This window comes from Gambusia affinis, linkage group LG14 (genome assembly GCF_019740435.1).
Source record: "Gambusia affinis linkage group LG14, SWU_Gaff_1.0, whole genome shotgun sequence".
NCBI classification, from domain to species: Eukaryota; Metazoa; Chordata; class Actinopteri; order Cyprinodontiformes; family Poeciliidae; genus Gambusia; species Gambusia affinis.
The window spans coordinates 25,976,361-26,002,171 of record NC_057881.1 but is presented as its reverse complement, the minus strand read 5'-3'; the positions used below and the strand labels follow the sequence as shown (position 1 = coordinate 26,002,171).

Here is a 25,811-nt window from a genome sequence, read left to right as displayed (position 1 = left end):
TTAATCCAAGTTTTTGAAGATTTGCTGGGGTGGGTGGGTGTGTGCGTGTGTGTGTGCGTGGGCGTGTGTGTGTGTGTGTTTTCGGCCGGTTCTGTTAGCCGTGTTGGAGCAGCAGTCATGAGTTTCGCTGTCCCAGTCTTTGATGCCACCTAGAGCTCAGGCTGAGCTCTCTTTCTCTCTTTGTGCATCACAGAACAGGAACAACTCTCTGCTAGTGCCCTTTAAAGTGTCTACCTCCAATGAAAGACGTGGCATTTCATTATCATATATGTATGTGTTAGTGCCAGCGGCTGTGGCAGCCTATAGGAATGTGCTGCCCTCCTCTCTCCGCTCTGCTCGTCTCCTCTCCTTTATCTCCTCAGAGGGATGGAGATATCCCACAATGTCACAGCCCATCAGCAGCTGCAGGCTCTTCAGAGAGGCAGCGTCTCTTGCGCCTTTTCCCCAGAACGCATATCTCTGTAGTACGGGCTACTGATGCACAACTCAGCGCCTTAACTGTGCTGTAGCAGGAGGAGGCAGAGCGCTGCTGCTTCAACTCAGCTGTTTCCCTGGATGAGCAGCTCTGGCTGCGCCCGGCGCCTCACGCTCACACCCATGAAGAGCGGGAAACTTCAAACCAGTAATTATATCAGGTCTCTTGAAAATCATTAGGTTTGTTATTCAGCGTTGAAGTGATGACAGTCTGCCTGATTGCAGAGGTTAAACAGGTTGTTTTAAAAAAGACAGCAAATTACAGAGAGAAACTGTGACGACCAGATACTTCTTTTTAGAGACTTGTTTTTTTGTAATTATGAGTCTTCTGAGTTTTTTATTTGCCTTAATAAGAGTGCAAATAAGTAATATATTTTTGTAAAAATAAACGAATCCAAAGTTGTGATGCTGTGTTAGACAGCAGTAGAGAGGGCCGGACTCCTTCTAGACCACAGGTCGTCCTTATTCAGCACAATTTAACAGGCTACAGGAACTTAACACCTGACATGATTAACCATGAAGACTTCTGTAGCCAAAGTAGGGATGCACCCATATGAAAATGTGGGCCAATTAATATCTGACGTGAATATTGCTGTTCTGGCCAATAGTTGCTCTCACAAATGTACATACACACACCCATACACATCTTTGGTGTGCGCACCTTGAATAGAACCCACAACCTTCCAACTCTAGATGACTTAGTAAATCCACTGCTTTACATTATTGCTACAGAAATTGGTTCCTCAAGTCTTTTGGCTTCATCTGTTTAATAACCACAGTGTGGAATCTGTTGTGTGCTTGAGGGTAGATTTAATAATATTAGATGGTGGTAAAAACCAGGTCATTCTATTATGTCTATACATAGCACCCTAGAGCTGACACTGTGTTTATATTATTTCTCTGTCAGTACAGATATTGATATTGTTGTCTTATAAAGTGAAAATCTCTGCATGTGATTTGAACAAGAGTGAAAAGAAGCTTCTTAGAAGAGTTGTATGCACTCTTCTAAGACAACTTCTAACACAAATATCTGCAACTCTTCCAGAACGTATAATGGTTTGATGAACACTAGGAATTAGTTTCCAGGTTCCAAACAACCAGGTTCATAGTTAGACTTGTGCTTTTTACCACTGAAGAGCTAGAATTTTCTTTCTTCAAAGATTGGACTAAACCAAACAAGGCTCTGCCACAAATAGGTATCTTTTGATTGAAAAGTACAGCATTAAGGAAGCCCACCTGTGCTGTGTCTGTGGTAACAACGTCTGGCTGTTTCTATATGCTCTGACAATGCTGCCAGTGTAGAGACTATGTATATCTTGTGCCCTTAAACAGCAAGTACTCCTACTCAGAAAGCTTTTCATACTTGCTGGATGATGGCTGCATTTAAAATATAATTGCTCATCTTCTTCATCTCTTGCACCATTCAGATAAGCATGTTACAGAGGCAATTTCTGCAGAGCCGCCATAAAAGCCTAACCAGAAGTATAGAAAGGTAAACAGTGGGCTTTATCTGGATGCAATTTTCAGATGCGGTTTCTCTTTCAGCCTGGCGCTTTACTGAGATTCGAAGAGACACAAAGATTAGGACTGTGCAACTCTTCATTCCCAGACAGGAGGGTGGGGGTGGAGGTAAGGGATAGAAGGTGGGGGGTGGGGCCGATGGGTTCTGTAGGCAGCCAGACAGCAGGATAATACCAGCACCAGTGAAGCAGTGCAGCGCTGACACTCGCCTGCTTTCCCTCAGGCACAGGCAGGAATGATAGGTGGCTGAGGGGTTGGAGTGGCAAGGATAAAGAGCACATGAGAAATCCAGCGAAGGCCCTCAGGGGCCACATGAACCTCCGTCACTCTTCCCCCAGGGTCACCCACTAAATCAGAACAGAAGGAGGCATGGGAGGCACTTCTCTGGGTTTATGAGGTAGTTAGCATGGCGTAGCCCCTCCTCTCCTCTTGTTTCCCATTTAAGAAGTGACTGGCCCTCTGATAATGAATGGCACCATAGGTAATTGGAAAATTGGCAGACTTGTCTGGGAGATTTGGTAGATGGCACAAGCATATACGATGGGGGAGTTCACGATGCGTCATCCTGCACTCAGATTTATATCGGCCCCACGGACCGACACCACAAAGCAACAGAGTTCAGGAAAAAATGGCACATTTTTCTTGAGGGAAGCCGCATATCAAGACTGTTCCAGAAGCACCGCCAAGGTTCTTTTAGTAAGAGAAGATTTACAGGCCAGTCTTTGCATTTGCTCTAACACTAATTTACGGGTTCTAGACGTGGCCTTAGAACACTGCTGGCAGAAAATATGATGAGCACCGTTTGGCTTTATGAGCAACATGCCTACCGATCAACTTAAAACTGGAATAACAGTGTTATATTATGAGACTATGTGCCATGATGTTTGAAACTTGATTTTGATTCACTGCTTCAATATGTTAGTGTCATTTACTAATTAAACTAAAGAAGCTTGCTGACAAAGTAGAATTTGTCATAAATTTTTTCATTGTCATTGTCTACCTCCTACTAAGCCTGTCGCAATAAGCAATTAATTCATTATGAGTTTGATCATTTCCATTCTGATGATAAATATTTTTTGAAGGGCAATTTTGTTTACTTTGAGATCATAATCCATTTTATTTATGGTGTGTACTGTTTTTTCCTCCCCTTTTTTAATTCTGGGACTATTTACCAATACCCAATAAAAGTTGTCCTCATAACAGGCCTATGGGTGCAATGAGTGCAGCAGGAGGTAATTATACCAAAGTCTCCAGATTGATATTACGTTTTGTTATGAGAGTTTGTTACATAGTCACCAAGAAATAGAGTGGCATGTCACCAATAAGAAGTTTTCTATTAAATTCCTAAAGTGTCTGTTTCCATTAGCTGTTACCATCAGCTCCATTCTGACCTAAAGCAATAGATCTCAGATTAACACCATGGGGTCAGGTTTACTCCTCTTATGTTTATAATATAATAAGCCCACTTCCTGTGTTTGGAGTGCTCTCTGGTTCACTTGGTGTTCATATATGCATTCTAACTGCACCAGAGTTCACTTCAGCCAAACCCAGACCAAAGTTTGTAGGAGAACCAGAGTTCAATTTTTTGGTCCACATCAGAGTTCCACTCCACATTCACACTGTCCCAAACGAACCAGACTTTCTAGACAAACCACCCAGAGTTGGATTAAAGTGGACTGAACAGGGCTAATTATTAGAAAATTTGTGAGCAGAAAAGAGACAAGCATTCTATATTTAATTAGTAAATCAGTGGAAATCGGAATCATGATCTGCTGTTAATAAATAACTCTGAAACGTGTCTGACAGAAGGTGTTTTTTAACACAATGAGGACATAAAAGGGATGCAATAAACACGATTATGGAGCATTTAACATTCAGTATATTTTTATTCACAGTTCACAGCATGATTAAATAAAATGTGAAATTTAAGAGAAGTGTCTTTATATGTAAGTAGAACAAAACTACTCATGGGAGTCAGGCCCTCCTTGACTGACAGAAAATTAGGCCCCAACTATTGTCTGCTCTCGTCTAGCTGCCGGTGATTCATAGGGCGCCGTGGGCTGCAGATCCTAACCTGGTGATCACACATTCTGGTGTGTAGATGTGTCTATTAACCTCTGGAGGGGGGGTAATTGTATCTGTCAGAGCTGTTTAATCACTGCTGCAGCTCTGTCACTTTCACTTTGGCTGCTTTTCTAAATCAGCTGGCTCCTGCTCTCTCCATTTCACATTCTTCTTTGTTGCATTCAAAACTCACATTTACATTTACAGTGTTACCATCTGGATGCTCTAGCCAAGCACATCACTGTGAGGTAATTCACCTGCAAACCAATCAACAGATAATACTGACGATCAATTATTATAAAAATAAATCTCTCTGGCCCACCAATTCCCTGCTGTGGCCAGTGGATGTTTCACTGGCTGATGACTAGAGTAATTATATACCAGCAACATGCATGGCCATAATGCTTCTTTAGATTGTTACAAAGATAGATCATTTAGTTACCAAAAAAGATTGTTGTAAGGAAAACATGCAAAACGACCTCTGGCTGCCTACTAAAACCATAATAAAGGAAGGCTTGAGTTCTTATGATCAAGCTTGAACTCTGATAGTGAAGGACTCAGACCTGAACCTACAGTCACATAAAGACAGTTACAAAGTCTGCCTTCTATCACCTGAGGAACATTTACAGGACTAGAGGACTAATGTCTCAGTGAGATATTTCCTAATTGGTTACTGTATTATGTTTTATTGTGTAAAGCACTCTGAGTGGCCTTGTTGCTAAAATGTGCTATACAAATAAACTTGTCTTATATGTTACCCAAGGACCAAGCTTTGTAGGGAATGTCAGGGGAGATTCTGAAAGTTAACCTTAAGCACCAAAGACAATGTGTGTCTGTAAAACACTTCTTGAAACGGATTATGAAACAAGCCTTAGGAATGAAAGTCTGACAGACAGTATCCACCCCATAGCTAAAGCTGTCACCATGGCAACATGATAAACAGTTCCACCACACAACTCACTGCTGTTGTCCAGTGCTCCATCTAAACGTTTCCTCTATTTGGTTGGACCTTCAGTAATTATTTGCAGCACTCATTTTTTCCTCAGTGTCTGAATCAAAGCTGCCTGCAGGTGCTGTGGAAAAAAAAAACAGTTCAGTTCAGCTCTTTGTGTTTCACACAAGCCCCAGTCAGCCGCAGTGGATGAGTGGGGGGAGACCCCCTGTCCTCTGGAGGTCACAGCACCATGCAGTCTGCTGTCCACAGGAGCAGCAGACTGCATGCTGACTGACTGCAGTTGGCTGGCTTTTTCTTCCACAGAACATTTTTTACCGGGTGCCACAATAAACTGAACTTTACTGCATTGTTTTACAATCAGGGTCAAATTGCAGTTGACTGAATTTGTGTATATGTGTGGATTAAAATGAGTGTATTTAATTTATTTCTTGTTTAGTAAATCGCCCAGAGACACCATTCGTTCCGAGTCTGCACTATATAGATAAACTAAATTGAAATTGAATTGAACCACTGCATGGGTCACTGATACCAAGTATTCTGGGGACAGTCGTCAGAAGAAAAGGACTCGCTTTTGCACATCAGAGTAGCAACGCTCTTCTTTTTAACTAGAACTGTTTTCACAAGCAGCCATGCATCACTGTGGCAAATTACAGGCCGGGCCTTTTCCCTCAGAGAGTCGATCTGTCAAAACTCAAAGCCTTTGCTTTGCTCACAGTAAACAATTTTCTGCATTTTCTGCTTTTATAGATTTAGCTAAGTCTGTTTTATTATTGTCTGGCTGTTGAGTCATACACTGATAGCTGAAGTCCTAAATATTTACTGGAAAAGCATTTACAATGTAAGTAATAATATGGAAAATCAAGTTAGTTGGAGCCAATCTTTGGAAAGGTGGCAGCAGGATGTTATGTGGATTTAGAATAACAAGAAGTAGGGAAAACTTTCTTTGACAACTCAAGTACATGAAATCCTTCCCTCACATAATAACAGTAATCTGTTCCCCAAATGTTTCCATATTAGAAAATAAACTGAAATATTTTTCATTGAGTATGTCTTAAATAATACTTGTTATATAGACCCTTCAATAAATTAAAATATTGAAAAGTTCATTATTTTACTAACTGAGTTCACACAGTGAAACACATCATGTACAGTAATTCCATACAGACGGATAGTTTTAAGCCTTTATTTCTGTTAATTATGATTCTCTGCTTACAGCTAATTATGACATTAAGAATTAGAATATTACATCTGGCCAATAAAGGAAAAACAATTTTACAATTTCGCTTAATGAAAAGAATCTTTAGTACCTGCTTAAATGTTTATATTTTTAAGGGGTACTTTCAGTCTGACAAACGAGCCTCTCTGGAATGGGGATTCGGATTTTATTAGGCTCTTATTATGCATTTTAATGACTTTTTAAGATTTTTGTGACACTACTGTCCTTTATTGAAAATCACACAGGAACTGTGTGTCCTGTAACGAGACAGGAACTGGGTCCCAAAGGTTGGGAGTTGGATGCGTGGAGCTCTGTGTTTACAGCCCACCTGCTCTACCGCAACGTCACGCGGCGCCCAGCATTCAGTTTGTGGTTATTGCCAGAGAATGTTTTCTCTGAAGGGCCTAACGGGTGTTGCGATGTCTCTGCAGGAGGACGAAGAACAGCCGCAGGAGGATGACTCTGTCAAACAGGAAGCAGCAGCGCCGGACAGTCCAAACTGATCCCGGATCAGATGCTCCCCACCTTCACATTCAGCCTTCGCCTTTTGTGTTCACACTGCAGCACATGTGAACTTTTTACTAGCCTCCCAAAGTTTCCACTCAGCCATTTCAGTTAGCTTCTGCTCCTCAACTTTTAGTATGAAGAAAACTAGATGAGCTGTGATTGTTTTTGTTTGTTTCATGGGTGGAGTTTGTACTTCTTATTGCTAGAGCTGCACAGATGGGCTAGTTAAAGTCCTCTTCTGGAGGAGAGTCTGAAGGAAGTGAGCCAGCAGAGCACAAACAGCAGAGTTATTCCCATTATATCAGACAGACAGACAGACAGACACCTGCAGCAGTTCCACCTCTTTCCAAACAGTCTATTTTCATAGTTCAATGATGTGTGTTCCTGCAGAGTGTCTTGTTTACAGAACAAAGTGCTAGAACAGCATGGCAGAACTTCCTTCAGGTGCATTCCTTTTGACATTTGATTTGATGATTTTTGCTTTCTTATTTTATTCATAAATTCTTCTTCCTTCCTTTTCATGTACTGGCTTCTCTTGTCACCTGTAACACTAATGTGGAATCTTGCTTGTGTATAACACTTTTTTAAAAACTTTATTAATGAACTATTAAAAAGTAAAACTAGCCAGCGGTCTGAGGGTCAGACTTGCTTCATGTTTGGTCATCATCTCACATTCACGTTGTGCAGCTGGATGTTTTCCAGGAGCAGTGGACAGACCTCAGATCACTTCCTCTTTCTACAGTGTTTTTCAACTAATGCAAAGGGAATCAGCAATGAAGAGTTTTTTTGAGACTGTTACTCATTATGTCCTTCAGTCTGACCAGAACCACTGTCCAACTGAAAACCTGTCAGAACTTCAGTCCTTTAAAGTGCCAATGGATTTGATGGGAGAAATGTTTTCTTATATATAATAGATGCCAATGCAAAATAAATATATGAAACTATATATTGTTGGGTTTTCTGACCTTATTTGCTTGGAAGAGCTCTACTGTGTAAAGGTTGAGCAAGAAACAGAAAGAGAGAGAACATATTAGGAGAGTTTGATAGTGTGTGTAGGACAGTAAGATGGGAAAGTAAGAATAGATCATGGCCTAATCCAGTGAATCTTCCACGATGGCTAAAATAATTTGCCTAAGTTCATGCAGACCCTGTCGTTTTTCATTTAGACACAATAACAAATGTAGGGTTTAGGAATTATTCTATTTTTTTAATTGTGGAATATGTCCTGCATTGAATTTCCACAACAAAATGATAATGCTAGTCCTTTTTTCTTGTCACATTGAAATATGAATTTTTTTGTTTACATGACTTCCTACAAACATCAGCATCCAGTAAAAGAAAATGGATCCATCCTGTTTTTGCAAATGTTTTTCTTTAATTTACAGCCCAATTAAAATGACAGCAGATTTTATATAACAGATATTTATCAAAACGTTGTTATTTTTTGCTATTCTCTACAGATGATGTAACATTTGCAGCTTTAAGTGAGTTTTATTTTGCTGGCCTGAGGGTAAAAACCTCTCTTTGGCCACAGCTCCGCAGCTGTGGCCAAAGCGAGCTAATGCTAACGTCACACCAAATAAGGAAGAGGCAGAAAACTGAACCTTCTGCCAAAGAACTACAATAAACTTAACTAGTGCAGCATAATAAACAGCATCTCTGTGGAGCAGACCACTGCTATGACAACATGATGAAGTTATTAATATGTGAAAAGGTAAAACCTGTTTAAAAGTCTTATTTTTCTTTGTGAATCTTGAATTCTGCAGAGCAGAACATGTTCTACATCCCTTCTGTCTCTTTCACAGCAACAATCAGACTGATCAACATTCACATAAAGAATATGTTTTATCTACCTGAGCTAATTAAATAACAGCAGCGTAATTACAGATAAAAGTGACTCATTTAAAAATTCTCACCATGCCTGTCAATAATGAAGGTCATGTAGTATTTAATAGAAAAAAAACTGATGGGAAAATAGCCAATTTGACTCCTCCTATATTTTGGGTTTCACAGAAATGGGAAATTCTGGAAACTAGAATGTACAACTGTTACATTTCTTCTCCTTTATTCTTTAAAAATTTTGCTTCCTACTTTTTCTGATTGGAAAGTTGTTTTTTTTAATTGTATGTAAGGTTTTTCCCTGTGGTCTGGGATACTGCGGGCAGCTGGTTTCAGAGTTGGAAGGACTTGTGTGCTCACTTAATATCCACAAATAACTTTTCAATTTGAATATCTTTGTGTTCAAAAGCCCATTTCCATGTTTATGTTTACTTTCTGAATGTCTGCTCATCTGAGCTGGACTGGTTGGCAGGAAGCGGGAGATGACTGTGAAATCCGCCCCAAGATAAAATGAATATTGCATGTAGAAAGCATCGCTTTTTCAAATTATTGTGATAAATGAATTGCTGGGTTTTCGGATACATATTTGATTCAGCGGAAGGTCTGAGAACATATGCTCAGCAAGTGGATGAGAAATTTGTATTTTGTAATTCTCTTAGGAACTCAGTTGTGGCTTTCATTAGCTCTGAGCCAAACTCATCAAAGTTCAAACAAATAAAAAACTGGATAAAGAAATTGAGATTTTTGGATTGAATTACCAGAATAAATGACATCTGTTGAGATGCAGCAGTCGCCATTTCTTGTGTTTGACTTGAGACCACAGTAGTGCAAATATTTGGGTTTTTGTATTACTTACATCTGATCAGCAATTCAGTAACCAACTCACTGGCACATCAGACTGAGATCTTTGTTGCTTTCAGCTGCATTTGCAGGCTGATTAATGCTGAACCCCACAACCATCTAATCTTCACTTACAGAAATATGCAGAAATATCTTTCATCACAATTCATAGTAGAATAGAAGTTCAACCTGGAGAGACTCACAAAGAAAAAGCTGCGATTAGGAAGTTTTATTTGACATGAGTGTATTAAAGATTTGGGGCTCGGACCCCGGCAGAAGACACAGGCGCTACGAAATGTGACAAACATGGATGAGCAACTTAGGATGAAGATTAAAGACGTCTTCCTCCCGGGGCCGGACACTGGTGGTGGAGGCTGAAAAGACAATGGAAGCTTGAAGGAGTTGGGAGAACGAGGGTGGAGGAGGGGTGGAGATGGGTTGAAGCTCAATGGGAGCAGATGGAGCCATGGATGGAAGTCTTTATGAATGGAGGTTTGCTCAATCATTGGCTATGATGCTGATTGGCTGCAGCTGAGGTGTGTGACGCAGTGATTGGACGATGCAGGTGAGGCTGAAGAGTCTTCCAGACTGAATGAGGCTTCATAAGGCTTCATGTTCTCTGTCTTTATTCCCTTTGTGTTAGTTATGGACTTATTTGAGGTTGTTCTCTTGTATTCTTCTGGTTTAGAAAATAAGCAGAATGCCTCTAATTAGCTCTCCATCATCAAGGTAAGTCCATCACCAGTCATCACTCCACAGCACTTCTGCCCCAGTGGCCCTTGGACTGTCTGTTTCAGAGGGTCTCACTGCCAAGCTGTTCAGGTTCCAACTTCTACTGTCACCCTGAAATCTCATGAGCTCAAAGTGCAACACATGCGGTTAGCTTACCCAGGGATTTAGTTTGAAAAGAAAAATGGATCAGTGGCTTAAAACCGGTTCACTCAGATTCCTGCGCTGTTTCCTGAGTTGTTATTTTTCCAGTGGAAAGAAAACAACTCCAGGACGACTGATGACCAGAGTCAAGTCATACCTGCTGAGAGTTTTGATGTGTTGTTCACCAGCGATTTGAGTCTTTTGAATGGCTTTAAGCCGTGAACGAGTCTCAGTTTCTGAGAACTGTTCTTTGTTTTTTTACCAATGTGCTTGCTTGTAATGCTCCTCATCTCATCAGGATGAGATGTGTGAGATAATGTGTTAGTACTGCTGACCCATCCTGAGGAGATGTCCAGTTACCGACCTTTATCAGAGCCAGAACAAACAAACATTCTTACATTTTCCCAATTGTCTGTTCCATTCTGCATGTATACAACATGTCAACATCTATGGAGCTGAAACTGTCTCATAATTCACAAATGCAAAGAGCAAGATCCACAAATCCACAGGACTATGGGGTTCCATTTGTGTCAAAAATAAATAATAGTTATATGTGTAGATGTTGTTGGTCTATATCGTTGCTATGTGTCTTTGGTAGATGTCTATTGTCTTAGTGCTTTATGGATATGTCGATGTTGCATGTAGATGTTGCAAATGTCTATGTTGAATATTTCTATGTTGCATATGCGTTTGTTGCATATGTAGATGTTGAATATGTTATGTCTCCTGCTGCGTCATGGTTATTATACTCACTGTCATCTTGGCAGTTCCTCTGCAGTAAAGCAGTGAACCCCTTGCAGAGGTGGAAGATAAACAATCTTTTGGGGTTTCATCATAGACTTTGATATTTTTTGACTGAGTTTATCTTTGTTTGAAAATGAGATATCTTCAAGCTTATTTTTCAACTCTTTTATGTTGGTTACATATGCACTTGTATCTTTCTTCTGAGAGCTCTATTGTTGGTCTGACTCTCCTGCACTTTAAGCAATGCATTTTCTGGCAGTAGGTCTAACTACTGACAAGTTTAAACTTGTTAGTAGGTCTAACTTCCACTTCCACATGCTACAGTTTATCCACCTCAAGCTTGAAATCCTTAGTTCTGTAACCTCACATTCCAGTTCACAAATTGTATCAGTCTGTATTCCAATTTTTCCCTCATTACAGTGAAGCGCTTCTGTGGTTCTTCTGTTTTTTATCAGTGTCTTCTCTCTGCATCTTGAGTTTCATATAATCCTCCTTTTTCCACAGGAGGTCTTTTTCAAATTTTATCTTTTTTTTTTTTTTTTTTTTGCTGCTCTGAATCGTGTCAGTCAGCATTATCTTGACCTGCTCCACTTGATTCTCAGAGATAATACTCTGACAGATATTGTTCTTATATTTATCGACTGAGCTCTGCAATGTTCTCTGTGCGTAAAGTTGAAACTGTTTGCTCACGAAGTGGTCAGCTGCAGGTCATCATAGTCCGGATATGAAACTAGCAAATGCTCTCCACTTATAACACTAAAATAAAATTAGAAACAATCTTGAAGGGAAGGTGATTATTTGGTAGAAAATCTAACCTTTTTGCTGTAATAATGTTTAAAGAGTGAAAAACATAACAATCTGATTAACTGGTTCAAGCTAACTAGCCTGCAGTCACAAACATGTTGCTCTTGCCAGCTGTAGCTTTAACACAGTGTTACCTCTGTGTTTGTTTAAAGCAAAGGCTTAAACAATGCTACGAAGCATCGTTTAAGCCACCCAACAGGCAGTGCACAGCCACACATGGGAGCTGGGCACTGTTGCAATAGTCAATGTTGAAACAGGCAGTGAAAGCACTGAAAAGAGCAGCATCTCAATAAAAAGATTGACAGAAAATGATAACTTCATAACTTTTAAAAAACGCAAGGAGTCATCTCATGTCTAGAGCTAAAATCCTATTTATACATGAAAAGTACAAATAAAAATGCTTTGCTGGTATTTACAGTACAATGACAGGTGAAATTATGTTATAAGTAAGCAGAATTAAAATGTTTGTTTTTGTGTGACAGACTAACACCATGTCAGGCCATCATTCAGTCTCGTATCTCAGAGCTCCCAGATTTCCCCCTTAATGCTGAAGATGGAACACTTCCAATCTTCCCTTTGCTCAGACAATAGCTGCTGCTCTCCATGCTGAGCACAGGCTTCACTCCCTGTGCATGGGGGTCCTGCATATCTTCACACCCCCTCCCTCTGTACCCTGCATTTCTCAGATCTTCACATTCCATCGGCAGTGAGACCTGGGACATCAGCGCTCACACATTCTGACATTAAGGCATCGAGGGGTGTAATTCCAATTTGTTTCAAAGGAACTATTAATTTGCCCATTTCAAGGCCAGGCAGGAGGGAAAACCCTGTAAGACTGCTGAACCGTGAAAGACATTATCTGGAGGCTTCAGATTTTGGTGGAAAGACATGTGGGATTGATGACGGGAGGCGTCAGAGCCTGCAGACGTTTGAGCCGGGCTCCCTGTGGTCGAGCTTGCAGCATGCCATCTGAGAGCGATGTCATTAGGCACATTATAACACCAATGGGCACATTAATGACAAAGTGGTCCGCTCTGCCACCCAGTGCCCCGCCAAACTCCTATTTACACCCACAGAATACTAAACAGCTCCTGATGATGAGGCGAACACTCAGAGCATGGAGCGGTGCTTAACATCCAGCTCTCGCATCAACAAAGGAAACACTGCTGACTCTGTCTTTAACACATGTACTTCTGATGTCTGTAACATCACAATATTTTTGTCCTAATCAAATCAGATGGGGGGGATTCTCAAAGAAATGACAACAGAATCCCTTTTCATGTACACTATTTTATTGTTCTAATTATTTTTGCATTTACTTCATTATTGTTTTACTGTTACTAAATTATTATCATGTCACTGCTGCCCCTTTTCCACCAAAATAACTCAGAGCGTCATTGTGTGTTAATGTAAATTTTACATGTTTATCGTTTTTGTTGCTATGCAACCTGAAGTGTTTGTTGGTGAAGGTTGAATCTACTCAGTAAAATGGAACAAGATGTTTTCCAGATTGTCCAAAACATGATCTTTAGCTGAACATGGGAGCAGTTTTCATATCTAAGCCGTCTCTGTTAGGTTCATTATGGAAACCAAACCTGTAAGACAACCAAGAAGATCAGATGGATGAACAAGTGGAGCAACAAAGTTCCAACTTTGTTTCTTATATTGTCACAATGAAATGTTTTAGAGTATCAAAGAAAATTTAATTTGTGACAAAATCTGAAGAAATGCAAAAAACCCTGACTTTCTTAATGTCATTGGTCAGGAGAAAAAGACTTTCTAAACCGACCAAATTGTTTAGTCCTCTCCCCTCCTTGATTCTCCCTGAATTACCTTTGAATCCCCTGACCAGTCTGACCAGACACACACTGACTGCCACTGCTGCACAATTAAACATTACTCTTCTGACAGGTAGAGGAAGTCCTGTCTCTATTGTCAAGTCTCAATCCAGTCCATTAATGTTTTGTTTGGTTTTACCCAAGATGGAACCAAACCAACATGGAGAGTAACACCTGAGCGGGCTGTGAGTACGCCGGAGCCGGGCTCACCACTCTGATGATGTCATTTTACACATTTACTCAGCCAGCCACGTTCTCCAAAATTTCTGTGTATTTGCTCCTTCCAGCTGGCTCAGTTTGTTCTCTTCCGCTTTGATAAAAAGCTTTTGACTCCAGTGTTTGACCAGAATTATCAATTTGCAGCTCACCATCTCACCAACTGCTACAGCCTGGTTGCGGAGTGAAAATGGAAATTAAGAGGTTGTTCTTGTCTCGTCTGCAAGTCTCGCCATTGCTCATCCAGAGATATAAAACAATGGGCCAATCAATGAAGGCAGTCTGCTGTGGTTGTTTTCATGCAATACGACTTCACTGGTAAGTCAGCTTGTACCACTCATGAGTTGGTTCACAAAACTGGGAAGCAAACGAAGCTCAGTGTGTCTGAGGAGAACCAGTTAAAACCTCGCCTGGAAAAAAGGCTAAAAAAACCCCGAAGAGCAACAAATCAGGGCCTGGTTTCCTCCAGTAGTTCATGGAGGAGTGTGTGTGTGCGTGTGTGTGTGTGTCTGTGTGCGTGCGCCCTCGCATTTGATACATTGGAAAGATCAGTTTCCTAACATAATCTATTAATTTATTTCTCCTGAAGCTAAATAAAACCTCAATCTACTCTGAATGCAACTAAATGAAATCTATGGAGAACCAGTTGAATTTGTACAGAAGTTTACAAGAGATCAAAATAAGCTCCACAAAATTAAATGGCAACAAATGTCAATAAACTGAAGCACAGTGCTATAGAAGAGACTGTAAAGAAAGATGTTACTTTCATTTTGTGTTCAATGAAAATCTAAGTCCCAATGCCAACTTTTTGTCTGATTATATACGATACGTCTATTAGGCTGGATGTTTTCTGCCAGTACATCCATCCATCCATCAGTCCGTCCTTTAAAATCTGTCCCCTCTGTCAGCAGGCAGGAGGACGTGCAGAGCTTTGGGAAGGTCAGTGAGAGACACACAATATTCAAAAGGTTCTCTGTATATTCTGAATCATAAAAAGCTACATATCTCAGAATAATATTTGTAATAATTGACAAGAAGAAACTTCAAACTGCTGCATACTCTGGAAGGTCCTTAATGTGTAATGCTGAAGATTAAAACAACTCTTTCTCATATGCAGATTTATGAACCAATGCTGTGGGGGTTCAGGCTGATGTGGACCCCTGTCTCCTCAGGAGCCAATCAGGAAGTCTATTTTTAGCAGCTGCTAAAGCAGCCGTTTGGGCAGCAGATGGTAACTTAGAGGGAGTGGGGGGCAATTTACAGTAAACAGATTTTTTATCTTTGGCAGGTCATGGAGAGAGCTACAACAGTCTGGCAAGTTAATAAGAGCATTGGAACAAACTGTGGTAGGACAAGACGTAAGTGAGATAAAGTAATCTCAGCATGGCTCTGAAAAGCCCTGAAGCAACCAACTTGTTAAGTCTGGAGTCTTCTGATTTATAGAGCAGACTGGAAAACTCTCCAAAGTGTTCAGTTAACATACAGCAAAGATAGAAGGAAAGCCGTCAAACAGAGTGTGAAGGACAGCAGACAGACTGATAGATACCAGACATGTATTTTGATCTGCAAAACATTTGGATCTTGTTTTTGTTGTTTTTGCAGGTTTAATCTGAAGGAGATTGCAGGTTATTGATTTGAGTTCTCCTCAGAGTTGAAAAATGTCACTTGGTCTCAAAAATGGAATAAATATTGACCACGATTTTAAGCAGAAAATGTCTTTGAAGGTTATGACATGCCGAACAATGTCTGGATATTTCTGTCTTCAATGTCAAGTGCAATATTTTACTCATGCTGATAAATAGTTTATTCTAAAATAAAACTTTAAAACATCTTATCTCTGATGCTCGGACCCTTACACTGATAAAATGTTTTAAACCATCAGTTAAACGTCACAGTTTAATAAAATGTACTGATCATAAATACATTGTATTGATCTCACCTCCATGTTTGATTATTCCACAGAACCTTCTTGGCCTGAACTCTGACCTTCACTGACCTCAGGGTTGTGTGTTTGTGGTCTGTTTTAGAGCCAGTGTTGCTGCTGCCGTTGGGCATCTGATACCAAAACATCAACAGAACCACCAGACTGCTGCTCTTGCTGTTAAAACTCTAATGTGCTTTGATGTTGTTCTTGTTTTGTACCTCATCCATTTTTGTCATGAAATAATAAATACAGGAACATTTCTTCAATGTTTCCAAGTTCATACACAGTTTTTTGAAAAGTCTTTATACCGTCACAGATTTCTTCTTGGCTTCTTTTCCTCCAACATTTTTGTTTTAGATCATCAGGCAAATTTTATTTATGAAACAACGAGAAGTAGAGTAAATATAAAAGTTTCCAAATCATGATCTCATTTACTACGGTAAAAAAAAAAAAGCCAACCCGAACTTGAGCTATGTGGGGACATATTTTTGCAAAGCGGAGTTCAATATCACTTGCTACATCCAGACTTTATTACTGGCAGAACTGTAAAATCCAAAAATATTCTTAATCAGAGTGTGTGGCTCCATGAGAAAGGCAAGAATATTTTACAAAGCAACAAATCATGTCCTGATCTAAAAAAATTCAAGAGACAAAGAAAAACAAAGGCAAGAAATTTATCAATGTATGAAATGTATCAATCTGAAAATGGTTACAAAGCCGTTTCCTGGATTTTATGAATCTATTGAACTGCAACTGGAGGAAGTGTTAAACTGTGGCCTACTCCAAACCCGGCCCAAATCACTGCAACAGCTCATCAGAAAGAAGATTCTACTGAAGGGTTCCAACTATCAAATATTTCATTAGTATTAAGTTTGACATCAAGACAACTCCAGTTTTGCTTTGTTTTTGTTTATTTTGTTTGTTTATAAATGAATAAAGCATAATTTATTGTTTCTGTTTACTAAGATCATCAAAGACTGATTAAATTGATGATGATCAGAAACATTTAAATGTAACAAAAAAGAACTAATGTTTTTACAACACAAAGTTTCAGTCTTATTGTAACCTTAAAATAAAAAACTGAATAAGAATCACTGTTCACGCTGAAGCACACAAATATTTCATGAGATCACACCTGGCAGGAAGAATTCCTGATGTTACATTAAAGATTTGTATGGAAAAAGCAGAGAATTTGAAAACTGTCCAAAGTCTGTTTGCTGTTTAGGATTTGCATGTAGATTTCTCAAAGAAAGGGGAATAAAGTCCAAAATTTAAAGACATTCAAAAACAAAAATACATGCCAGACAAAGCCATCTTACTGTAAAAAAAAAATTTTAAATCTAAAAACTTAATCACAGTCTCTCATGTTGCATTTTCACTATGGAAGGAGAATCTTGTTGCCTGAACGTCTGTGGAACTCCTTTGTTGGGGAAGTTGTTTTGGTCGATGTGGCTGCAGCCGTGTGGCTGCAGCAGAAACAGGAGGGATGAAGGGTTCGGTGGCAGGAGGAGGAGGAGATCTTACGCCCCCTGCAGGATTGTGTGCTCTGACATGGATGCTTTATGTGACGGGTGGAAACGGTGGCGCTGACCCACAGCCATCAGCCTGTGCCCTGCCACACGGTCAGCAACACTGTTAGTCAGTCAGACTTACTGAGCTTCTCCTCTAGTGGTGACGCCATCCAGACATCAATGATCACATTCCTTTGTGTACACACAGGTTATCAGTCATTTGGTTCTCCTGCAGTTTGTTTGGAGAGCCACAGTCTAATGCTATCACTTAGTCTGCATCACATAATGTTGTTACAACATTTTAATTACATCACATTATTTCATTCAGAGGCTAGTGAAGGTATTGTTGTTCACTTATGTTCCAGCTTCTTAGAACAATCTGAGACTTTAAAAGATTCCAAACACTTTCAGTTTTGTAGTTACCTGAAGACAGTTTTTATCTCGCTTTAACTTTGAAAGGAGGCTTAGGAAGTGCATATATTACAGCGGGAAAATAAGTATTCCACACACCACCAATATTTCAAAACTTCCCACTGACAAAAAATGGAGGTCTGTGATTTTCCTCATAGGTACACCACATTAGGTACCTATGACAAGCTTAGACAAGCTCTAACAAAATCCAGAAAAAACATTGTATGATTTTTAAAAAAACAACTTGCATTTTAATACATGAAAGAAGTATAGTATAGTATAGAAATAACTCTGGTTCTCAGACACCTGTTATCTTTCTTTAACAAGACCCACTGTCCTGCATTCACTATGTGAATTACTTACACCTTTTAGAACTTGGTTAACGTATAAAAGACACCAAGTAACATCAATCAGACTCCAACTTCTCTATCATAGGCAAGACCAAAGAACTGTCAGAAACACGTCTGACCTTTTGACCTTCTTCAAGGAACAACATCAGGGAACTGAGGTGTCCCTCAAAAATGAAAGGAAGCTCTCAGAGGCCCCGCCCCCTGGGGCTTTTTGTCCAAATGAGAGGCAAATATTAGGTGGCAGCAAAAGCGAAACATACACAGAAAATAAGTTTCACAAAAAAAGTCTTGGTTTTCCACAGTAAAAGTCTCATTTGTCCAGAACACACAAAATTAATCTCTATACAAACAAGCACACACATAATGGCCTTTATTTAACAGCTAACAGGCCTTCATTCACCATTATGTCCTATATACTTTGTTTTCAAAGCAAATTATGATTTCTGACTTTTTTTTTGTTTGCAAATTAAACATTTTACTTCTTAAATACTTTTTTGTCTGCTCGATTTTATTTATTTTTTTCTGTGTACTGTTATTGACCCTCATCAGATCCTATATTGTGCTTTTGAATTGGGAACATTAGGGAACTTGCATTGTAAATTTCTGCACTAAGTTCTTCTTTTGACAAGCATTGAAAATGTTTGCTGTGTCATCATTTCCCTCTGGAAATCGAACAGATGAAAAACATGACTGCAAACCCAGAAGCAAACCCTGTCCAGGATGAGTCACTGTAACTCAGACCAACACTCCACTGAATATTTCTGAAAGAAAATCCTGATGGAGACTTTTGAAGGCCAGGTCGCTCGTTCAGAAATTAACCGAAGATGTTCTGCTGCTGTCATCTTCATAACGAACGTGCTGAATCCTCCTTTGTGAAAAGTGATGAGCAGGAATGTTTTTTTTTGAAAAAAAAAAAAAAAAAAAAAAAAAGAGCTTGAAGATTTTGTTGATGACCTAATCTTTATCCTTCATAAAACATGATCAGAAAAAAGCGTCCATTTTAAGCCACAGATAACTTGGAGAGCAGATCATTTTCCATCATCCTCCCCCCCCACTGCAGGGAGTTTTACTGGTTGAGGTATGGTGGCGGTTACTGTCTATGGGCTGATAATTTTCTGAGGGGAGACAATTCTCAGTTAAGGCTCACTGGTGGGTGATGTCTGTATGAATTATACCTTCCATAAAGCTGTAATAGGAAGGACAATCAGCAGCTTGTATCTGTGCAGCCTTGCAGAGTATTTACCTTTTTATGTGGGTGTAAATCTGACATGATGTGCCAAGGACAAGCCTCTTCCTAGATATCCTGCCTTTTTATACTGGCTCAAAGGGCAATTTACAATGAAAACACAAAGACCTGGGTCAGTCAGTGCAGTCTTTGTCAGTCTGTGCTTTAGGATTTTTAAAGCAGTCAGAATTAGAGTTAATCATGTCTGGACCTACATGTTCCAGACATGTAGGTGTTCCTACGTCTAGCAGTGAGGAAATCGAAAACAGGTGCTGCCTTACTGATTGGTGGATATGGAGGTAGAGGATTGCAGATCTAAGAAGTGCAATGATTATAGATGACTGCTGTCCTCTAATCAACACATTCATGTTTGTACAGGAAACGTTTTTAAATGATTTTTTTCTTCTAAAATAAATGGGAAACAAACATGTGCTGAACAGTTTGGACAGGAAGAAGAGAGAAGAGGAAGACATTGAGCAAATGGCGAATGTCTTTTCTTTACCAGTCCAGGTCCGGCCTGAAGGGGGGGCCCGCGGGGGCCGTAGGAGGGTCAGAGCTGTGGCTGGTCATAGTAGTAGAGCCATCAGAAGGATAGAGACTTCCTGTGATTTCCTGTGTTTTTCCAAATTTTCCAGTTCAATAAAGCATTAAAAAGGTTTCTTGTTAATGATGGTACCTGGATGCAGCAGTGGGAAAGGAAGAGCTCTTCCAGGTTTTGGTGCTGAAAGAAAAAATGCAGAAGGACAGCTGCATGGAAGGGTTTTGAGACTCTTTGCTGGTTAGTTAAATCAGCAAAAATAATAGAATACACAATGATAGTTTTGAACCCACATTGGTCAATTATTGACAGATTGATGGGTATAGATATTATGGGTTCAACTTAATCTTTTTTATTTTAGTTTCGCTGTTTTTGAAGCAGCATCTGGGTGAACTTACTTTCCCTTTACCAAGGCTGGTCTTCATATTGTAACATTTTCAATTCAAAACCCTTTTTGCTTCTAAATTATTGAACAAATAATACTTGTTAGTCCCTCCTACATTATTGAACAAATAATTTAGAAGTAAATAAATAAAGAAATATTAGCTTTAGTAAAATTGTTACATCAATTTTTCTCCTTACTTGATAAATGTTCAACTCAAGTTTTCATGGTGAGATTATGCGGCTACAATAAATCTCATTTTTATTTCCTTCTGCACGTCTTTACCAGCAGGGGTATGTGGATCATCATCAGGTGATCAGTAATAAGTTATGAAGATTTTAAAACTCTGAGATCAGGGAACAGAGGCTTGTTGGTCCCTCCTACATGGAACACACAGTGTTAACAAGAGCTGAAAGCTGTACTTTGTTTTGGTTGAGTGTGTTCAGTGTGCTGCAGCTGATGAGCCTCTGAGTGTCTGCACAGCGAGTGTTTTAACAGCAGCAGCTGTCAGACGGTTGATGTTTGGGAACAGAAATCATTTCAGAGGTTAACAGCCTTTCAAATGTGGAAATGGCATTCAGGTTTTTTCTTCAAACTTCTTTCCTTCTTTCTCCTTTGACCCAATATTAAACACAACATCAACAGTGCAGTTTTATATTCTGATGAGGTTTAAAGGATTAGTAAGAGTGCTGACACGCTCACCGCTCTGTTCAGGAGGTGGGTGCAGCGTTACCATTAACTGCTACTTGAAAATGCTTGTGAGGGGCAGAACATTTCCAGCTCTGCAGATAAAGCGGCTCATATAAAGCACGCAGAGGAATCTATAATAATCTTGCAGAGCCAGAGCCCATATCTTCAGCTCGGCACATAGTTAAAGGTCACTGGTGGTTTTACAAGTGGAGGTAATGGTGTTCCTACATTTCCATGAATTGGCTGATCTGTCACTGAGGGCTTGTTTATGACTGGTTTGTTCCTCTCTGTGCTTCTTTCTTGCCACGGTGCTCATTTCAGCTGCCATAAAATACACAATTGCCCCGATTCATCATTGAATTAGTGGGATGCTGACAGCGCCCTCCAAGCTGCTGCCTGAACACTGATCCAGGTGCAGCCATGAGCGATTATTGCAGCATGTGATCAGGAGACGGCCTCCTGCAGTCCATTAGAGAGCTGAAGACTGAGCGCTTTCACCGGCGCTAACTTCCTGATGGGACGGTAAGCAGTGTTTGTTACTACGCAATAGCCAGCTCCGCCCTCTCCTCACAACTCCTCGGGCTGACTACTGAACCAGTTCTCTGTCTAACAGGTCCGGAGAATCTCTAAGACCTGGGTCTTACCCTGAACAAGATCTATAAGAGATAATCTATTTAAACTGGTGGCGAAAGGGATTCGTCTAGCTCTGACTACCTCCTTATCCAGAAGTTATGACCCTTCCCAGTTAAGGAACAATCAACCGAGTAGCCCTCACAGCCGCATAGTTCCAATAACCACTTCTGTTAACGGTAGTTCCCTTTCTAAAATTGTAACGTGCACTTGGTAACGGCTAGATAATTTTTAGTGACTAAGACTAAGATAATCACAGGGTCATTATTTTTCTCTCACCAAAGGAAAGTCTGAAGCCACCACATTACTAGAATCATGAATACTGATTTTACTATAAATAGAAGCACTTTAATTCAAATGACTCAATTAATTTCAATGTCCACAACCTAATCAGAATTTTTAAAATATATGAATTTATTAAGCAAGCTTTAGCAGGGAAAATGACAGGCATACAGAATTTACTTGTGATTACCATACAAAGAAAATCAATATAGTTTAGATCAATTCAACCTTTACCTAACAACCTCCCTACACTGTCATCTATCTATCAAATAAGGCTTTGGGGTGTGGCACAACTCATACCCATCGATGGTATCGGATCTTGGCAACAGGAGTCCTTGTAGTCCTTGGTCAGAGTCTTTGACTTTGAATCATAAATCCTCTTTGGAACCGAAACAAAATGAACTGTCTGCTTCATCCAGCCGAACAGCCCTTAGTCGATCCTGTGACTTTTGTTCAGTTCCCCAAGTCCGTTGTGATGTAATTTGAGATCGTTGGGTCGAGAGCAGAGTGTGGAAATCCAATGAGGAACCAAGGCAGTGGGTCGGTGGATCTCGCCCTTTGGTCCGGCGTGAGGAGCTCCGTTGTCCTCCTTGTGAGGCGCTTTTCTTGGTTCCAGGGCGTAGTCCTCTGCTGGTCTTCTTACCACACTTGTGTAGAGTCTCAGCGCCGGCGACGAAGAACATCGTATCACCTTGGTCTCACATTTTTATACGTTTCTGCACTTGTGGGCATGTACCCCAGATAGAGAGAGAGAGAGCAGGGGTGCTGCTTGCGTTTGCCGCCTACACTCAGGCCCCAACCGTTGTGGGAGATTGCACACCACTCTGGTGACATTCGTGACTTGGGTCATATTGACCCTGTTGCGAGATAACGTGCTTTTAACACCTGCGACTATTGGAAACTTTCTCAAGTGGCAGGCATACTTGTGACCTGGCAGTTGCACAACTAAACCCACTCTCATGTTCTGACATTTGCAGTTTGCACCCACCTCAGCCTTCCTTCTCTTTCTTTGATTCTTAACTTTAATCAATAAAGTTTGTTTTATATAAAACATCAATTCATTACATTAGATTATTTGATTTTGGTTCATCGTTACAGAAAACATACTAAAATACAGAGATTACACATTAAGCAATCACTATTAATCAACACACAAAGCTGTAGCAGTCTCCTAGGCATTTTTATAGAAAAAGAACATCTGTAAGCACATCCTCATGACTGCGCAACCAGGCCCCAACTCTTAGCTCAGGCCTTCGCCCTGGTTACTGTTGAAGGTTGCGAAATAATGCACCTGTGACACTTGTGACCTGGGTCACTTTGACCCAGGCACGTAGGACACGACTCCTTTTCCGAGAAAAGGAGCAACTGCATCCTCCAAACTCACATCTTCGCACCGAGAGTTGCTAAAGTCGCACCCACACCCCACTTTTGCTCAACAACCTGTTTCCAAATAAGGTGTTGACCATCTCTGCTCTCCTGTTAGTTCCTCTTTCTCCCTTAACCTTTCACCTACAATCTACCTCCAACACATCAGTGATCTTTAATTGCAGTTACACCTTTGACACCATTTCAAGTTCAGAGTAAAAATCACATTTATAACATTTCAAGTTCAGAGTAAAAATCACATTTATAACTTCTTTTACTTCTCTGATTTATCATTCCTTTATAATGTTATGATAACCATAATTTATCAGTTACTCTTAGTATAATCTTAATGTGAGTTATTACAAATGTTTTCTGTAAAGAAACCAAGAATAATTCATGATTCTTATTATTTGATATCAAAGTTACAGTTACTTGTTTTACTTGTAAGAGTTCCCACTAATGTAAGTGTAAGTGTAAGTATTATTACAAGTAAACCAATATTAATATAAGTATTTTACTTTGAATCTTATCCAATTACTCACAATATTTAGATTTCTTTCTTTAAAACTTTCATGCTAAGTAATAGTCTGAACTATTTTTATAAATCTGCAGGCTGGAAACTTACTTCCTCTTTTTCCAGGAAACTGCTTTTCCTGTTTCATGACTCTCTCTGTCTTGACTATGATTTCTTATGATTAGATAGAAAAAAGTAGAATTAAAGCAAAGTTTGCAGGAGACAGAAACAACACACACAACCAAATTGATTTTATTGACATTTAAGTCTAATGTTGGGTCTAGATTTTACTTGAATAATTAATTTTAAAGATAACTTTATTTATTGTTACTGTTAAACTAAAATCTCCAGCATGGGGAAGTGGGATGATCTCGGATTTTCTTGACACCCCCTCCACGAGGTCAGACCTTTCCCATGCTGGGAGTCCATCACCCTCCTGCAGTTCTGCGTCGTCATCGTCTGGAAAGAGCAGAGGTTCTTCTGGGATGTGAAGTTGCAGATTCTTCATCCTCGGTTGTCACAAAGGGCTCAGTGTAGTCATCAAAACTCCACCTCTCTTGACACCCCCTCCTTGGAGTTTTAATTTCCCCCATCAGATGATGAATGTCGAAGAGAACTTGGATCGCTCTGATTCTTCCACAGGAACCTTCGCTGGATGAACTGTCGTTTCTTCAGGATGTGGGAAGGAAGAAGGCCTCAAAAAAAAAAAAAAATCTCGAACATTCAGCAGAGCAAAGCAAAAAAATAAGCAGCATGACGCTTTCCTCGTAATCGTGATCCTTTTCCGTAGCTGTGGTCTTTAAGGGGTACTGGAGTTGTCGGAGGCATCAGGAATTGTCCAATTTTAAAAAAACAAACAAACAAAAAAACAAAACTGCAAAGCTTACAGTGCTGAATATCCAGGACAGGTGCTCTAGATATCAGGACGAAACAGTTGCCAGATCCTTCTAGGTGTTGGGTCTGACTTCAATGCTTTGTTACAGGGTTGATCTTAGTGATTTCCTATGACGCCACTTCTTCCTCACGACTTCAGCCCCTTTTCCAGTTTAATCCATCAGTTTGTGACAGGAGTTCTTCTTTAGCATAGTCCAATTTCTTCACGGCCCTCCCAGTCCAAAGCCTTGAAGTTGTTCTTCTAATTACAACCACCCCCCCCACGGTGGCCAGTCCGAGATAGGGTGGAGTATTACATGATTCACTGGCCATTTCACCGGCTTCTGTTTCTCTTTAGTTAGGAACTGGAGTGAGCTGCTCGACTCCTTGGATCCCTTTCTTCATCTGTAGTACTGTGTTGCAGTTCAGTACTTACTTTACAAAATCTTGGGCGTTGAACCTCAGCTTCATCACCGTGGCTGTAGGCCGATCTTGACTCTCTGCCCTGTTTCCAATGACACTTTGAGCTGCAACTTCCCTTTTTCCTTCTCTGGGCAAAAAGGAGAAGTGTCTTCGCCTCCCTGCTTTCTGTGACGTGAACGGAGTTCCTCTGCAGGGGAAGACCTGCTCTTCTAGCAGCTGTCACTGTTACTGAGTCCATCAGAACCAAGAGGTATTTCTCACCTCTTTTTCCTGTTTTCCCCATGGGGCCCGCAACATCCATGCAGACTGAGCCCCAGGGGACTGTGCTCTTGATGGTCAATCCCTCCAACCGCTGCCCTCGGCGACCTGCGTTGTATTGACCACACACTTCGCAGTCCCTCAGCACGCGTTGGACCTTTTTCACTGGGATCCAAAGCTCTTGCTCCTCCAGCTCCCTACGGGTAGATCGCACGCCTGCATGTCCTAGGGCCTCATGCACACTGCGCACAACCTCGTCCACGTACTCTTCTGGGACCTCCCAACCTTTGGGAGTACTGTCCCACTTCTCGCATCGACAAAGACAATCTTCCGCTGGTGGACATAACAGTCCACTCTTCTGGGACCTCCCGACCTTTGGGAGTTCTGTCCCACTTCTTCATTCCCACGCCAATGAGCTCCCTCATGCGTGCAGCGCCGCTGATGCTCCTCGTCCGTGTTGTCCCCTGCGTCGTCTGAGCTGCTCTCATCCTGATGTCGTGTCGGCGCTGATGGTTTCCTCTCCGTGCTGTGAAGCGTCGGGCGA

The 25,811-nt window shown here is 40.5% G+C and overlaps 1 protein-coding gene across 2 annotated transcripts in view; it reads left to right on the top strand.

The window, feature by feature from the left end:
* Positions 1-7,683, top strand: part of phf14 (PHD finger protein 14) — an 83,065-nt gene extending 75,382 nt beyond the window's left edge. For both annotated transcript variants that reach the window (XM_044139112.1, XM_044139111.1), the window contains exon 18: positions 6,662-7,683. In XM_044139112.1, the coding sequence (XP_043995047.1) occupies positions 6,662-6,733 (72 nt within the window). In that variant the 3' untranslated portion in view covers positions 6,734-7,683. The remainder of the gene's footprint in view (positions 1-6,661) is intronic.
* Positions 7,684-25,811: the final 18,128 nt, after the last annotated feature.